The sequence below is a fragment of the Microtus oregoni genome, unplaced genomic scaffold, assembly GCF_018167655.1.
Source record: "Microtus oregoni isolate MIOR12 unplaced genomic scaffold, Mior012 000009F_ref0000495, whole genome shotgun sequence".
Classification (NCBI taxonomy): domain Eukaryota; kingdom Metazoa; phylum Chordata; class Mammalia; order Rodentia; family Cricetidae; genus Microtus; species Microtus oregoni.
In genome coordinates, this window is record NW_024543068.1 from 17,658,801 (window position 1) to 17,676,200 (window position 17,400).

The 17,400-nt window shown below is 43.6% G+C and overlaps 1 protein-coding gene across 4 annotated transcripts in view; it reads right to left on the reverse strand.

Annotated features, from left to right (window-relative positions):
* Rad51b (RAD51 paralog B) overlaps positions 1-17,400 on the reverse strand; it is a 504,679-nt gene that overhangs the window by 39,146 nt on the left and 448,133 nt on the right. For all 4 annotated transcript variants that reach the window (XM_041658453.1, XM_041658450.1, XM_041658451.1 and 1 more), the window contains exon 10: positions 9,542-9,645. In XM_041658453.1, the coding sequence (XP_041514387.1) occupies positions 9,542-9,645 (104 nt within the window). The remainder of the gene's footprint in view (positions 1-9,541; positions 9,646-17,400) is intronic.

The window sequence follows — 17,400 nt, forward strand, 5'->3', positions numbered from 1 at the left end:
TTGGAATTCCACATCTAGACAGAGCAGGGAGCTTCTTTACTAGCCATTGCCAGGAGTATTTTGAAGCCAAATAAGAATAAGGGAAGAAAACATCAAACAGATTATCACCCCTACATGTCCCTGCTCCCGAGTGGGAGGTGCTGTTCTCACAGGTAACTTGTACCCTTTGCAGGTAAGTTAAATGTCATTCTAGGTCTAGCTGTCTTTCAGGAAAAAATCAGAGCGAAGGAGGGAGGGAAGGACACACATACACACACACACACACACACACAGAGAGAGAGAGGGAGAGAGAAAGAGAGAGAGAGAGAGAATATGAGAACAAGGGTTATTAACTGTGACCCAAAAGAATCATTAAACAGACTTCACTTTCCAGAACCTCATTTAATTCCTACACTTAAACATTTAAACAATACCAACACCAACAAAACCTCATAGCTCAGACAACATAGTACATGGCAAAAAGAACACGGGTTCTGGAGTGGAAAAAAAGCAAAACAAAACAAAAAAACAAACCTGTCTCCACATCTTGAAGCTACCATTGAATATAACTTACTTATCTTACTAGTCCAGCTTTCCTTTGTAAGCCTAGGGAGGACACTATCTGTGTTGAAGAACTGTCGATGGAAACCATGCACATGACAGAGTCAAAACTGAAGCCTCTCACCCTGCAGGTGCGGTGCACAGGTTAACACCTTCCCTCCTAGATGGTAAGAAGCTTTTAGTTCTGCCTGGAGCTCTGGGCAAGTACGAGGCCCTGAGACGGCAGAAAATGGGCCCCACATAGGCTGCCTCCTGCCCTACAATGCCTTTTCACAATGAACATGCAAGACCGAAAAATGGTATAACCACAAAGCATCTTCCACATTGGGAAAACCAAGAAAAAGGCCAGAAAAATGTATGAAGGCTGGCAACAGGAACTTGGGGGCTTGAGGGTGTCCTTCCAGGAGCACAAACGATGCTGGCAGAAGGTTGTCTATAAGCACAGATCCTCCATTTGGAAATTTAACACTCACTGTGAAGTTCAACTGGGAAAAAGATACCAAGTCCCTTATCTGAACCCAAGATTCAAAGACTGGCTTTTCTAATTCATTGCAACGTAGAGTGAGAATGTTAAGAATATTTTTCTGCAGAGTTCTATAGAATTTTTTTTTCCACTACTGAAAGTCATAGGAGATAGAAAGAGCATTACACCTATTAGCTAGGAATTTGGCTGGGTTTGGGAAATTTTTTTTTTTTTTTTGACTCAGAGTTTATCTTAAAAAGTCACCAGGCTGGGTGGTGGTGATATATGCTTTTAATCCCAGCACTTGGGAGGCAAGACAGGCAGATCTCTGTGAGTTCGAGGCCAGCTTGGTCTACAGAGTGAGTTCCAGGACAGGCTCCAAATCTACAGATAAATCCTGTTTCAAAATACAAAACAAATGAAAACAAAACAAGTCATCAGAGAAAATGAAAACAGCAATATGTCAGGAAATGAGAAGTGAATTTGAATACCATGTCTTTTTTGTTTTTTCTTCTTGCTAGCTTCATGACAGTGAACCAACCACTAAACCCCAGATACTTATCCAACTTTGTGGGAAAAAAAAAAAAGAGGTTAGACGAGAATATGAGCACTGCTGTACGAGTCACCCACGGCTTGCTAAAGACTTCAGATCCCATCTTAACTGAATCCGTCAGTGGGGAGAGGGCCCAGGACCTGACCTCATGGGCCACAGGCACCTTAGCTTATCCAGCAGTCACACAATTAGAGTCACCAGATAAACGAGGAGGTATTTCAAATGGGACACTGTGGTGTTCTAGTGGAAGTGCTGATTCAAATGTCAGTCAATCAGTCATAGTTATGCAGATATGGAACCTGTCTTTCCCTGTGCTTTCCCCAGCCAAAGACCTGTTCCATGGTTTCTTCGCCCATAACTAAAGAGCTAAGGCAGCATCCTGCCCAAACTTCATTCTCAAATGAGCCAAATATATTTCAGCGTCCTTGACTCACAGGTCACTGCCTTGTTCAAGACATCTCATAGCTGTTTCCTATGCTGCTTCCCAAATGAAAGCATTTTGTTTTAAAGCTAGACATAGTCTTCAGTTTGGTTCCAAAGCCCTGTGTCTCTTTCACTTCCTGTAAATGCTCAGATTTCTCAAAAGAAGAAAGAAAGAGAGAGAGAGAGAGAGAGAGAGAGAAAGAAAATCTCACCTAGCTATTTGGCCTAGTTTCCTTTGCAAGCTGGAGCTGGGAGGGTCACTGCACCATGGGATTTGGAACTAGACAATAGTATGTTAAAAAAAAAAACCAAAAACAAATAAAAAATACTTCTCAGAGATAGAGGAAAATGGAGGAGAGAGAGAGACATAAACAGGGGATTCACCTTTCTGAGTAGACCCAGCCCTGGGCCTCTGGGGTGGACCCAGATTCTCAAAGAGAGCAATAAAGACATGTAATAGTAAGCCAACCACAAAAATAAAGGCCTATGGTTTAAATACATTAATAAATATATCTTTACTTACATATATGCCTTATTACTTTTTTAGGGTTCTAGGGCCTTTTCTATTTTGAAATGATGGTAACAACCAGTTACAAAAAAAATGCTTGTTTTTATTTAAACTTTCAGTCTTTAAGGCTCTCGAGATCCCTTAGGAAAGAGCCACCCTTGAGTGAAGGTCCAAGGTTCACAGTCTGACACAGATGAAGATCTGAATAAGCGACCTTCAGCAGAAGTGCCACGGACCAACTGCACCTGTGTTTTTAACTGAAAATGCCCAAGTCTTAGAGAGAGAGAGAGAGAGAGCCTCTTTTCCTGGGGTCCATTAAGAAATAGTGATGGTGAGTATACTGACCTTTTTCTTTTCCTTTTTTTAAAAAAAATTACTATTATTTCTTATTTTTTATGTGTTTGGGTATTTTGCCTGAATGCATCTGTGCACCACATGCACAGAGCGCCTGTGAATCCAGAAGAGTTGGATCCCTGGAACTGGAGTTATACATTGTTGTAAGCTGCCATGCAGGTTGGGTCCTCCGGAAGAGCAGCCAACTCTCCAGTCTCTAGACCCTGACCTTCTTCAAAGGAGCCACATCAAGTTTGTGTGTGCGCATGAGTGCGGGCGTCCTTTGGGTGGATATGAATATCTGTAAGCTAAGTGTGGAGAGAGCAGTAGGGGTTGCTGGCTTGATAACCGTGCTGCCCTGTCCTCCATTAGGCCTGTGCTCTGTGACACCAACTCAGGGTCACTATTTGTGGTCACAGCACCTTCCACGTAGAACGCCTTCACGCTTGTCTTCACCTACACACCTGGGTGGTCTGAAGAAACCAAAGAGAACCCTTTAAGAATCATCGCTTCCCTAATCTGTTCAATACCTGCTCAGAGCACTTCTGATTGGAGACTTCGGGCAGGGGTTCAGATTTCACACTTGAGCAGTCCTGAAAAGCGAGGGAATATTAATACTCAAGGCCATGTACTTGGCTGGAATTCCGTGTTTCCTTGGCTATTCCTACAGATATTTGTGCTTAAAAGAATTTCCTCTCACCCGGTAGCCTGGCCAAATTCTCTCTTGCACACGTGAGTTGTGAGCTCCCCCCCCCCTTTCTCTTTCTGTCCCTGCCTAAAAACAGTAGGTGAGCAGATGTATTAGACTGAAAAGCCAAATTGTATGATCACCCGGGAGCTGTCTATTGGAAGACTTTGTTTGAGTTAGGGCAACTAAGCCAGATCTCTCTGGAGCAGAGATCTCTGAGAAATCTGGAAGCAAAGAGACACAAACCATGGCTGATAACATCTAGAAGAACATCACATTAAGGTTTGAGTGAATATGGGTTTAAGTCGCATACTCTGCCCCAAATCTTATGTAAGGACTTCTGTTTAGCTTCAAGTGCTCAAGCCACCTGCCCTTGAAGGTGGCCGTAGGATCCCTCCCTCATGTGACATGTCATGTTCAGGGCTCTGATTTGGTTGTATAAAGAAATTCCTAGGAGGATTCTAGAGCCAGACAAGAGTGGCTCCCATCCGTCTACAGCTCTCAGCAGATTGCTTCTCAAGTGCTGCCATGCTCAGGAGTCCTATAACACGACCATACAGAGGGCCGCTTGCAGTTGCCAAGTCTGATGTGGAACTGTTGCTGACTACAAACGCTTTAAGGAACTCGTAAGTTGCACCATTCAATATTCGGAAGAGCGATTCAAGACTGGGTTCACACATTAAAGAATGTTTCTTTTATCTTCATTTGTTTTATGACAACGGCTCACAGTTAGCCCACGCTGGCCTGGAACTTGCAACCTGTGGCTTTAGCACACTAAGAAGGATTTGTTTGCCTCTTTCTTTTTCACCTTCTTTCAGAACAAAGGCATTACCTATGGGTCAGACATGTCCTTAGCTCTGAAGCTACACCTTCAATGGGCTCCTAATCACGGCTTCTGAATAGAGCAATTGATGTAAATGCCTGGTACAATGGTGGTCCAGAGGGGTGTAGGCCTGATGAAGGCTTGGTCTTCACAGTGACAATGTCTTAGTCTTTGAAAAGTACAAAATGGATTCTGAGAGAATTCCATCATCAGAAAAGAAACACAGCATACTCAACTCCAAAACCTCAAACAACCTATGGCATTGAGCAAAGCCACATACCGAAATCAGGAGAGGGGACTTGAGTAATAGTATCGGTCCTGTCAACAATTCATTGGCTCCTCCCTCAAGTGTTCAATAACTTTAGGGTGCCTCCTGAGTAGGAGACGAAAATATTATTGTAAAGTCTATTCAAATAAACTGCCTATATGAAAAGGTTACCTACTTCCAATCTGTTGAAATAAGAGAGTCATAATATTTATTTCATCAAGAGGGTGTAAGGCTTAGCTGGGATTAATTTATTTCATTACTCCTTCTAGGGCACTTCAAAATTTATATAATGCCATATGTGGCTTGTAGGAAGAGGCTTCATGAGGATTTGACGAAAAATACTCCAAATGTTTCATCAGGTTGTGCATCATTTTCAGGCATCGCCACCCACACTAGTACTTTCTGAGTCATCACAAAGAACCTGGTACTTCAAGAACTTCCCAAATGTTGGTCTTGGCCGATTTACTGTGTATATTGTTGCCTCTTTAATCATCCCAGAACCTTTCTTAGTGGTAAGGCCTTCTATCGCCTCCACATTTCCTCGTTACTGACGCTCTTGTAGAACATACCGTCCCTTTGACTCTTTCCAAGTAAACTAAGTAATGAGGGGATATTGGCTACCTTTCTTAATTCTTCGATTCTAGTGTCTCCCACAGTAATGAGCAGACAGGGTGATTCAATAAAGATTTGTTAAACAAATGCTGAGAGGAAACCTCTGCTCAGTTACATGGCAGAATCCAGTCTGTGCCACCAGATATGAGTGGCTTCCTGCTTTTCTTCTGTGCTGGGCCCCATCCTCACACCACCCCTTCCTGCCTGTCCTAGTACATTAGAACCACCTGGGTGAGCTTTACAGATGAAAGCGATGCTTAGGCCAATGTGTGCGTTCCTGTTGGCCCTTCCTTGGCAGAGATTTTTGCATTAGATCATCAATGTGGAGCTCTGGCTTTGGGATCTTAGAAAAGGTGTCATGCAGCTGGGTGGTGGTGGCGCATGCCTTTAATCCCAGCACTCTGGAGACAAAGGAAGGCGCATATCTGTGAGTTTGAGGCCAGCCTGGTCTACAAGAGCAAGTTCCAGGACAGGCTCCAAAACTACAGAGAAACCCTGTCTTGAAAAAGCAAACAAAGCTGTCACGTTGAAGCTGCAATGCAGTCAGACTTGAGAACTACTGATTGGAACTACTCAGGTTCCAACCTCTCCTGGTGTCAACCACAAGACACCCTGGATGATTTCACCTTTCTTTGGATTCACAGTGGTTACTGTTTTAGCCATTCACACAGGATAAGTCAGACACTGCCTTGTGATGGCGCTTCAGCATCCCTTACTCTGACTTCCTCTTGATTATTCACGAGTGCATACATGTACAAATATAAAATCTTCCATCCCTGACTGAAGGCCTTCAAGAACTATGCCTTCTTCTTACTGGCATCTCTATGTCATGCGCATGGTGAGCTCACATGCATTTTTGGATGATTTAAAATGACAAAGACAACAGTCAACCTAGTAGAGGCCATTTTAATTCTACTCTATAGACAGACATGTGTTGGTTAGAAGAAAAAATATTGTAAAATGGGTAGAACTGGATTGAAGTAGTGCAAGGAAGGAAGGAGTAAGTAAAAGCCACATGGAAAAGAGCCCCGAGTCAGTTCAAAGGAAAACGTATCCCGACGTCTTAAGAAGGTTTCTGCAAACACTGAAGCAGAATAAACAAGACATTGAACTTGGCTTGTACCCCAATAGGAGATTTCTTTCTTAGTTATATAATTTTACTAAGTTTCCTGGGTGTAAAGAAAATATTCAGCCAAGGGGGACTCCTTTCCTTGGACAATACAATCTAACTCAGGTTGTTCAGCTTGACTTGATCCCCTTCTGGCCCTGTGATCCCAGACTAAGCCTTATATTCAAGAGCCCTGATGCAGGATAAAACATAATCCCCATTCCATGAGCTTGATCCCATAGTAGAGTGCTCTCTGTTTGCAGACTGAAAACAAAACAAAAGCCAAGATACAAAACCGCTATCTGCTATCTTCAGGTTGCTGTCTCAGAGGTACGGCTATCCTAGAGTGGCCCTGTATGCTCTGCTGCTGAGAAGGGCTATAAGAAGGTATTTCTAGACTAATTTTAAAGGATTATTTTGTTGCCCACATCACCAAAAAGCCTTATCTTCATATGGCTTTAATACTTTGCCATGAACTAAGACCACAGGAAAGACCTAAAGAATCACTAAGCCCATGATCTGCGAAGGCAAGATAAGGTCATCAGATAGAGACACATTTCCTACATCAAACATTATCCTAAGTATTCAGTCACAAATTTAACAGTTTATTTCTACAGAGAAATTAAATGTATGTTCTCCTGTCTGGATTGGCAGTCCAGTCATATTTTCATTAATAGTCCATTTTTGTTTGAAAACCAGACTTGAAGGAATTCAAGTCTGCTGTTGATTGATTAGTAACCAGGGCAACATGTTTTCCTTTGAGATCACACCAATGACCCATCTGTGGGTCATATGAGTTCATAGACTGTCACTGATCTATCCATACTTTGTTCCTGGTGCTTCTTGTGATCAGTGGCCTATATTTGATCCTATCAGCCAAGAGCCACCCAAGTCAAGTCACCAAAGATACAAAACACAACATTTGTTCTATCAAGTACTTCCTTTTGGCAGAGATACTATGGGCTCTCAACAAGTAGGGTCTAGGGTCTATGAAGTGAAAGAATCAACACTGATGTTGGGAACATGAAGGTTCTTGGATTCACAAATAAGTACTAGGGAAACCAGGAATGTTAAACATGCAGGCTTGTCTCTTCAATGGAAGGGATGTATAACTGTTCTCTTCCCAGAAGGCTGGGAGTGGATGTAGCTAATAATCTGGTGACCTCTGCTATCTGTAGGGCCAGGCCTCACCCAAATCCCCTGGAATGCTTATTCCAGATCCTTCCTCCCTAGATCTTCATTTTTGTATTTGTTTCTCAGTCAACAGAACCCATCCTTAGGAGAGATGTCATATGTACATAGCCTGGTGACTTCTATGCTACCTGTATGACAAGACTGTACCAGATCCTAGGCCCCTAAGCTATAGAACTCATCTTTATGAAAGAGGTTACATGTATTTTGCAAGAGTTTCAATGCAGTCCTGCCTTACGCTTCATTGCATACATGGAATTGGAATAATTGTCACCAGAAAACTTTTTTTTCCCAAAGTTACACTATACTTAAGTATGTCTAAAATAAACTGCCTGGTGTCAGACCCTAGAAGTTTGAACCAATACTAGCTAACTAAGTCATGTTGAACTGGATTTTCTTCCTGCCTCGCATAGATTATTACTCTTCTGGCCCTGGCGGTCACAGAGACACCCCCCCCTACACACACACACACACACACACACACACACACACTAACTCACAAAGAATGCTGCTATTATCAGTGCTATCTGATAGCTACCATCAATATTTATTTATCAACATTTACCACCTAAGGGACACACCAAAGACCACTAGGTTCTCCGGAAATCTTTTGGATGTATTTCATCAAGAAACATGTTGGATATAGCATCCAGGACACTGGACTCACTAGTAAAAAGGTGTCTCTTAGGTAACAGATGTGCTGGGGCCTGAAAACACACGAATCCTTCCTTGCGTGGGAATAATCTACTTTATCATCTCCGAACAGGGCTGACCTAGTGACCAGGCTGGAATGTTATTTATATAAGCCCAAGAAAACCAAGAAGAATCCTGGTCTAAAACCAAGGACATCCATAACGTTATCTGGAAAAGGCAAATGCTTATTTCTATATCTCACGATTCCTGCCTCTTTGCTAGAAAGAGTCAATTTATCTCCTGCTGGTAAAAGCAACACTGTCCTGCTCCATCGCCCCTGGAAAGGCCCCAGTACCACCTGTTTCTTTATTAACCTGGATTCACCACATACTTAGTCATCAAAACTGACTTTGAATTCTGCTCCATTCAAAACATCAGGGTATCCACCCAGTCTTTTTCCTTTGCCCTCTTTCATGAGAGATACTAATCCAGTCTGGTCAAAAAGTGGGATTTGTTGAGGTAGGGCATCAAGAGACCTAAACTTCCTTATTTCTGAAGAGATCAGACTATAGACTTCCTTTCTCTGGAGTCGGGAGAGAAAATTAAGAAAGGGTGGACAGTATTCCTTTCTGAATGGAGGGGATTCTCCCTTGAGAAAGTCTTCAAACTTTCAGAGGACCCTCTGACATCATTTAGTACTTTAAGCCACTACATATGTGGTAAGGTAAAAGTATCCAGAACTGCTGGGCGATGGTGGCGCACACCTCTAATCCCAGCACTCAGAGGCAGAGGCAGGTGGACCTCTGTGAGTTCAAGGTCAGCCTGGTCTACAGAATGAGTTCCAGGACTGGTCTGGTTCCATAGCTACTGATGAGAACCCCTGTCTTGAAAAAAATGACAACAACAACAAACCCCAAAATAAAAAGAAAAAAAAAACAAACCAAAAAACTATCCAGAATCTGGGCTTATGCACTTAGCAGAAGGTGTCCATCTTAAGGTCTCAAAACACATACATGCTAGAAAAAGCATTGCAACTATTTAATTTGCTCACAGATTAGCTAGTCTTCAACAAATATCTACTGAAATAATCATTCAGAGATGGAGGATTTAAGAGTCCCCCAAGTGTGATCCCTAGTCATTCACAAATGTTAGGAGATGCTGACTCTGCAGGATCCACTCTTACTGTGTGGCGCTAGCTCCCCTCCTCTCTACCCCCACCCTCCCCTATCTTATTATCGTTGCTGTTAGACAAGCACCGTTTCCTGATGATCCCCATGCCAGTCAGTACTGGCCCAGGACAGAGATGGTGGCAAAGGCTTTCAGCTGCTCTGATTTCTACTTCATCTTTTCCCTGGCCTTGGCGCTTGAAGAGCTCTGTGGCAGCGCTCGCGCACTCACCTGCCTTCTCTCTGAGTCAAGGTACTGGAGAATCAGCCGGGTGTTCACACAGTGACTCCACGTGTTTCCTAGTGCAGCTACCACACAGCCGGATCCAGAAGTGCCTGAAAGGAGACAGGGCAAAAGCCAGTTTTCAGAGGCCCTTCCTTATATGGCATTTGAGCTAAGCTCAGTCATTATTCATACTCAGAGAGTACTCAGGGCTCAGTCCATCACGACAAAAGTGGACAAATTAGAGGAGGACGACATTAAAGAAACTGGAGTCTTAACAAGAACCAGCATGGGGTCCTTCAGCCTTAGTGAAAGTGGCCACCAATGGGGAAAATAGGCAGTGCACATTAAAAAGAAGATGCATGATGAGACAACCAAGCTAGCGCTGATAAAGAACCACTCCTCTACCCATCCCTGGCAGTGGGGCGCAGCGCTACTCTACTGTTTATGAGCAATCTTTGTTTGGCTGAATTAGCAGTTCTTCATTTAGGTTGGTGAGCATCTTAACTCACTTTTTCTTTTCAATCCCTTGGCAGACACATGGAGCATTCCTTTGCCTTCCCTCCCGCATGCCCATCCACACCCAGAAGGGGCATCTGGAAGAGCTCAGCCTGTCGTGCCCAGTCTGCTTTAACTTTCTCTGTTTCAAGAGAAACATTCCTTTACCTCCTGAGATTTTCCTGTAAGGAGGATCTGAGCTGGTCTCCATCTGAATTCCAAGCTTACTCCAAGTTGCACGTGGGAGGCTATCTTATATCTCATGGCTTCACTGCTCCCTTTGGACAAGACCGGGAGCAAAACCATCCCTGCTTCCCAGCCCCCTTCTTTCTCATTAGAGGCAAGCTGCCAAGGCTGCCAAGCCCTGTTTCAGGGAATCCAGCTCCCTCTAATCATGCCTGACACATCCTGAGGTTCCCTTCCAATCTTGAGTCCTCTTTGACCCCAGGCCATGGCAGAGATGGCCGGGATGCTGGCCTGAGGGAGCCCTATTGAACACTTTGCCTTCCATCAGTGAGATAGCATCTCTCTGATGAGAAGGCTGAGAACATAGATGTTCATTAAATTAGCTGAAACAAAATGAGGCATCAATCTTCTCCTCATTGTATTATCTCATCTGCACCCCTCACGGTCAAGTAGTAACTGGTCCTCTTTCTCGGGACAGACAAAATTTAAGGTAGTACCAGTTCCATAGAGCCTAAGTTCTTGGGTCCAAATGCCACATCCGAGAAATGATGTTCAGTGGGTCTTAGCTGGAAGTGCTCTTGTTGGCTAAGGGCTAGTGGGAGGGCTACTGGCATCTAGAAAGTGGAGGCCAGTGCTGTTGCTGAGCATCCTGTCATGAACAGAACAGGGCTGTGACAAAGGTCTGCCCACCACCTCAGAATACAGCAGCTCTGGAAACCCAAAGTTAGATAATGAGAGAATCAGATGGAAATCAGTAACGGGCCTCAGCAAGGGCGTTTGAAGAAGTTAGCATAGACTAGAAAAGAGTGAAATTCAGATTAACCGTGGCTCATTGTGTGCACAATTCAAAACACAAACAGACGAAGGCGAAAATAAATCACCTGGCCTGTGGGAATCTGACCACCTCACTCCCTGCCCCCCATTTAATCCTTAGTAGTCCTCCGTGCCTAAGGATAAGATGTTAAAGCCTAAACAATGTACTCTGGGGCTTTATCTTCTGCTCCTGCCTCTGCCCCTGACTTCACCTCTCGGAGTTCCTCACTGAATGAGTTGCTGTGACCTTTTGACTTCTTTGTCCTCATCATCCTTGACCTCTTGTCAGCAGTTGATAAAGCTCCCCGCTCCTTGCAGAGAGTCCCCTGGCCTTCTCTGTTGACCTTTACCGTGGGGAGCGCTTCGTTGCCCTCTCTGCCTTTTATCTCCCTCTTCTTACTTTGGGTGAAGCCCCAGGGAACTGGGGGTGGTGGTGGCCATTTTTCCCCTCGTACCAAATGAAGAAGAGCCATTGAGTAGCTATGAAATTAATGTTCATCAGTTAGATACCAGGCCTTTGTTACATCAGAGATGAACTCAATTCCAATTCTTGTGGTACACAGCCTCTCAGTCTCCCTTGCACCGCCCGCTTCCCTCCTGTGGTATATGTTCCTTATGCATGGTGCTGGGTCACATAACAACATGTTCCTACAAGAATGTAATGAACTCTCAGCACATCTCCCATATCTCTCGACCTTTCCCTTTCTTTCTCCTCCCTCTTCATTGGTCACCTTTGCTATACTGTTTTCTTTCTATATGCATGCCTTATGTACATAAATGATTTTGTGGATCTATATAAAATCTAGGAACCATGAGTAAGAGAAACTATGTCTTATTTGCCTTTTGGAAACTCAATTTATTTAATACAAATATTTCCAATTGCATCCATTTTACTGCAAATGATATAACTATTTTTCTTTATGTTTGAAAAAATTCCGTGTGTGTGTGTGTGTATTCTTTACCTATTCCTCTGTCAATTCATAATTTAGCTATTTTTTATGTGTATGAGTGTTTAGTCTGCTTGTATGTATGTGCACATGTGTGTGCATGGTGACTACTGAAGCCAGAAGAGGCTTCATGTCTACTGTAAGTGGAGTTATGGACAGTTGCGGGTCATCATGTGGGTGCTGGAAACTAAGTCCAGGTCCTCTACAAGAGCAGCACATGTTCTTAACTGCTGAGACATCATCTCTCCAGATCCTCTTCTGATTTCCAAAAAGCGAAACCCAAAATAAATATTTTGAGTTAATTTTCCTGATTTAAAACTGCTGGCTTGGACTGAGGATATTGCTCTGTTGTAGAGAGCTTGCTTAGCATATACAAGGCCCTGGGTTCAATTTCACAGCATTACACATAAAAGTTGGCTTAATATTTACATTTTAAGCTTTTAAAGACTTGAGAACCAGATGGGTTCATGGCTACCAGGCCTTTCTATCTGCCCATGTGGTCTGGCCTCATGTCTACCCTATGTCCAGAGCTGCTTCTCAAATGTCAACTTCTCTTCCCTTCACAGAAATAATGTGTGTCTTCCTCCTCTAAAGTTCCAACCATAATACTAAACATTCTCTCACTTACCTCCACTTATATGGTGGTATGCTATGTGTGTGATTTTTGATTAATACGCATTATGAAAGAGCCAGAGGCATGCCTGGTTTGCGCCAGCAGCCTGACTCACTTAACACAAGGATGCTTACACTGATTAAATGGCTAATAAGTTATTGCCACTGAATGCTGGACCATGTTATAGACTTGTTTTAACAGCATATTTACATTCTTAATTCTACCTTAAGCTAAAATTAATAGGTTTGCATTTTTCAAGTAAGCTGTAGAAGCTAGCTGTTTATATGTCTGCTAAGTAAGAGGATTAAGTGGGGCTGAGATTTACAATTTGAGAAGAAAAGGCTACATGTGAATAATTAGGAGTTACTAATTGGTTAAGAACTTAAAACTTCTTCTTCTTCTTCTTTTTTTTTTTTTTTGTGGTGATAAAAGTGGAGGAGTGTCCCAGTTCTAAATGAAGTCAAAGGATTTTTTAGAGATCATAGCCACACTCAGGGCAGGAGCAACTATTTTTTAAAAATTCCATAAAAGGAAATAAATAAGCAAATGATCAAAAAAAAAAAAAAAAAACAGAGCAACCCAAAAACTCTGTACCACTAGGCCAACAAGAATGGGACAGATCCCCAGTAGATACTTGGCTGTTCTTTGGCCAAGTAAACCTGGGGCCTAATTAAGGGTCACAGGGGCAAGTGCCAGAGAAAACTCTGAAAAAGTCACCTCAAGGACGCATATTTCAAAAGCACTTACAAGCCTCAGGCCAGTGTAAGAGTAACCATAGCAAGGCCTTGAAAGTTAATGATGAAGACAATGCCTTGATGAAGGCTCTATATGCTAGGCACTAGGGAAACCTCGCAAATAGAGAGGGCTTACACTGTTTGAATTTCATATCTTAGTACACCCTTTTTATCCTCACAATAGCCTATGAGACAGGCAACATTATCAATTCTATTGACAGACTTAAGCTATGAGAGATTAAGTCACTTCCTCAAAGTCACATGGTTCGTTAATGGCAGAGCTAGGGCTCAAAACCCAGCTGTTAGCCCCTACTTTGATTAGCTTTCTCTGGGCTCATCACATCTCGAAGATTAACTATCTAGTTATTGTCCTGTCCACGGGGCCCGAGAAAGGTCCTGGATTGCCCAAAGGCCCATCTCAGGAACAGCAGAGACAGCTCATCTTATCACACATTTGAACTCCCCGTGTCACTCGGGCTCCGCGTTCTGCTTCCTTTGTTCTGATGTTCGGTGATAACCCAGGGCAAGAGGTTTCCACAGTGAGCACATGCCCTGGCTTGGCAAGTTATTTAGCCTTGCTCAACTGGACTAGCAGCTGGATTCCCACAAGTCAGGTGGCCTAGAACTGACCCTCCCTGGTTAGAGGCTTCAAACTCTAACCCCTTCACAAGAGAAGAAGCTAAGGCGATTATGCTGGTAGACTCACTTGAGACGGGGAAGTCGGCAGTTACTATACAATCATGGCCTTATTTTCTTCCTGTCTTTCGAGTTTCTAGCATTCCCATGACAGGGCTGTCATAAAGTGGCCACTAATGATGTTTATGGGAAATTTAAAGTAGGAAGAATCTGCTTACTGGCTCTTTGTAAAGGTGATTTCCTGCCCGGTGACCTAATTGGTCAGGAAACTGATAAGTGAGTCTTCTCTGTGTTCATTTGAAGCGGAAGTTCTAAAAACTGGGGCACTCTCCCTTCCTCCTATTTTGAACAACTGTGATATTTAGGCCTGCCCAGGCTGTATGATTTCATTGCCTGGAATTTGGGGGGTTCCAATACAAATGTTTTTTAAAACTCAAATAAATAAACTGAGATTTGAAATTATTTTCATTATTTGAGATTTTTCGTCATCGCTGAGTTGAGACTGCAGATGTGTTTGAGATCCCTACAACAGCCCAGTTCATTTACATGGAATCAAGGCTCTCTAAAAGGACTGTGGGAATACTCATTCCCCACTCTCTCAGAGACTTGCTTAGGTGAGTCAGAGCCTGCTGTCCTTCTGTGATTGCTTACCCATCTGTAAAATTTGAATAATAAGTCTTGCCTCCAGGCAACCAAAAGTTCTTGGTGATCCTAGATGGAGATACTTGATACGGATAAATGGCAGGAACAGTGGTGATCAAACCCAGAAGATGAAAGGAGAGGGAGAAAGGTCTAATCGCCACGCTCTGTTTTCCCTCCTCCTCATTATTCAAGATAGCAAAGCTTAGGAATGAAGGGTCCGGAATAGAAAGCGGATTCCGAAACTTCTCCCAGAACTGCTGCTATCTCTTGGAGCCAGTTCCTAACCTCTGGTGGGAGCTGGCTAGGAAGATACATTTCTCACGTGGTCTCCCTGCGCGCTACACACAGGGTAGAGTCCTCATGATTTCAGGCTGGAGGAGGAGAGCCAAGTTGCTATGGAGCCTGGTTTCTAGAAGGTGATGGGCCGCTGGTACCACTCCGTGTCAGTGTTCAGAAGGGGCCTGTTTGGGGGTGGGGGTGGGTTGTGATGAAAAAGTTTCTTTTCTGAAAACATTTGAATTTACGACTTCTCTGCTAAATATTTCTGAGAGGTCAGACTAGCTGCTAGTGAATGACAGAGACATGTTTGCCCTGTTCAACTGAAAAGAATAGACTTTTGCATGTTTAAAAATAAGCAGGAAAAAAACCACCCCCAACACAAACAAACAAACAACAACAACCCCCCCCCCCCAAAAAAAAAAGCAAATTAACAAAGCAGTGACTTCCAGAATAGGAACAGAAGGGAGGGAGAAGTTCACAGTTTTAAAGGACTGGGCATTTGGAATACTTGGTACTTCCGGTCCTGTTGGATTAAAAGCGACTTGCTGAGACCGGAACTAGGAAATGAAAACAACACCGCTCATGGGGTCAGTGTAGGTGAGGGTGGCGGGTTACCACGGACCTTTCTCCAACACCCTTGATGGCTCTGGCCCTGTGGTTCTAGTTCTGGTTTAGCCGCAGGTTTTCAATGAGACCACAAGGGAGAAGGAACATCTATAACAAAGAACGTGGAAGTGAGCTTCAGAACTGACCAGCCAGATCACCCTTCCAAGCCGCGGCACCTTCACCCATGGTCAGAAGGAGTTGTCCAAAATGACTTCAAAAGTTCCTGGTCTCACTTAAAACAACAACAACAAACAAACAAAAACAAAAACTAAAAACCGAAGTCTAAGGTATTTTTGAGAACAAAAAACTGGTGTCGTGTTCAACGGCTTCACCTTTTCCAAGAAGTCTGTGCACACAGTACTTCCACACTGTCTTGAATTGCCAGCTTCCACCCAGCAACCCTTTACACCTGAAGACAGTGTAAATGTGGGGTCTCTTTTCTGATAACAGATTTCTCTCCAGATCAGGGCTTTTTTTTTTTTTTTTTTTTATCCCCCCTTAGTCTGTTTTACCTACTACAACCCATAAGGACCAACTTCTAGCACACACAACTTCAAGTCAACAAGTCTGAGTGGTAGCATGGAACTGGAAGGGTATCACCGTCCCTTTGGTTCCTTTCCTCCTGTTACAGACCAGGTCAGGGGAGCTGCTGAGCTGTGGCAGACATTTTTCCATTGGGTCTTCCGTTTGATCTGGGGAGGCGGTTAGAGAGTCTTAGCTGCCCCAGTGGAAAGACGAAATAGGGGAAACTTTCAGACTGCTTCCCCTCTGTTTTCCAAGCAGTTCTACAAAGCCTCTGTTGGAGGCTTGTCAGTTTTTACTGCCTGACGCAGAAAGACAATTTCAACAGCCACAGTTGAAGAAGACAAATGGGACACTGGCTGGGACAGTAGTTTCAGAACAAAGATTCAAGGTGACCTACAAGTTCCATGAGGCCAGAGGGCAAAAGTATCAAATAAAGAGATCGGGAAGGCTTAGACATTTATTCTCCAGCAAAATTAATTTCCTTGGGGGCTTGCAGTTCACTAACTGAACCTGTGAACCAGCTGTATTTAGTGTGCACTCTACTTCCTTGGGTCTCTAAAATTGACAATTGTCTGTAGGTCAAGTTCCAACGGAAGTGACATTTTTGACCTAGCTCTATAAATAGAGCACTGGAAAAAACCATCAGCTGCACCGACTGGCCCAGGAACCACACGCTATCTATCAAGCAACTGTAGTGTCTGGGCTGCCATTTTAGACGAGTAAAAAATAAATATTGTGTTATTTATAATCTTCTGAGTTTTGAGAGTCTCAAAATACTCGGAAGTTATGAGTCTCTCAGATTTACAAATAAAAGATCTGGGGCATAAAACCATGCAACAATGGCCTCGCCCAACACCATCTGCTCACAGCCCAGGGCTCTGCTAGAGGATCAGGCCTCTTTGCTTAGGGAAAGGGGAAACTTGCATCTCCAGGGTCTCTTAGCTGGAGGAGAGACAGATGATGGGTGCCCAGTGTCTGCCCCCATCACACACGCAGACTGACTCAAGCCTCAGAAATAGTCGTTAGAGCGGAAACTAAGAAATGTGAAGCAGAAATCATAAAAGGTGGGGTAATCAGCACCTCTGGAATGCAAGATTTAGAGGTGGATTAATCTCTTGTAGCGGCAGGTGGAGCAGAAGTGGGGTGGAGCTGGGGGAGTGAACTAATGGTTAGGATGGGGCCTGGTATGTGCTGGCACAAATCCCTCCAAACAGCTCCACTGGCTTTTGTATGGGGAGAAGACACTTAGAATTTCCTAGAGTCCTGGGATGGTCACGCAAGTTATTATCCAATCAGGATGCTTTTGAAATGGAGATGGGGTCATTTTGGTCGTAATGGGACAGCAGAGATAAATTGGGGCTGTTTTGAGTGAACACAGGTGGTCATCTT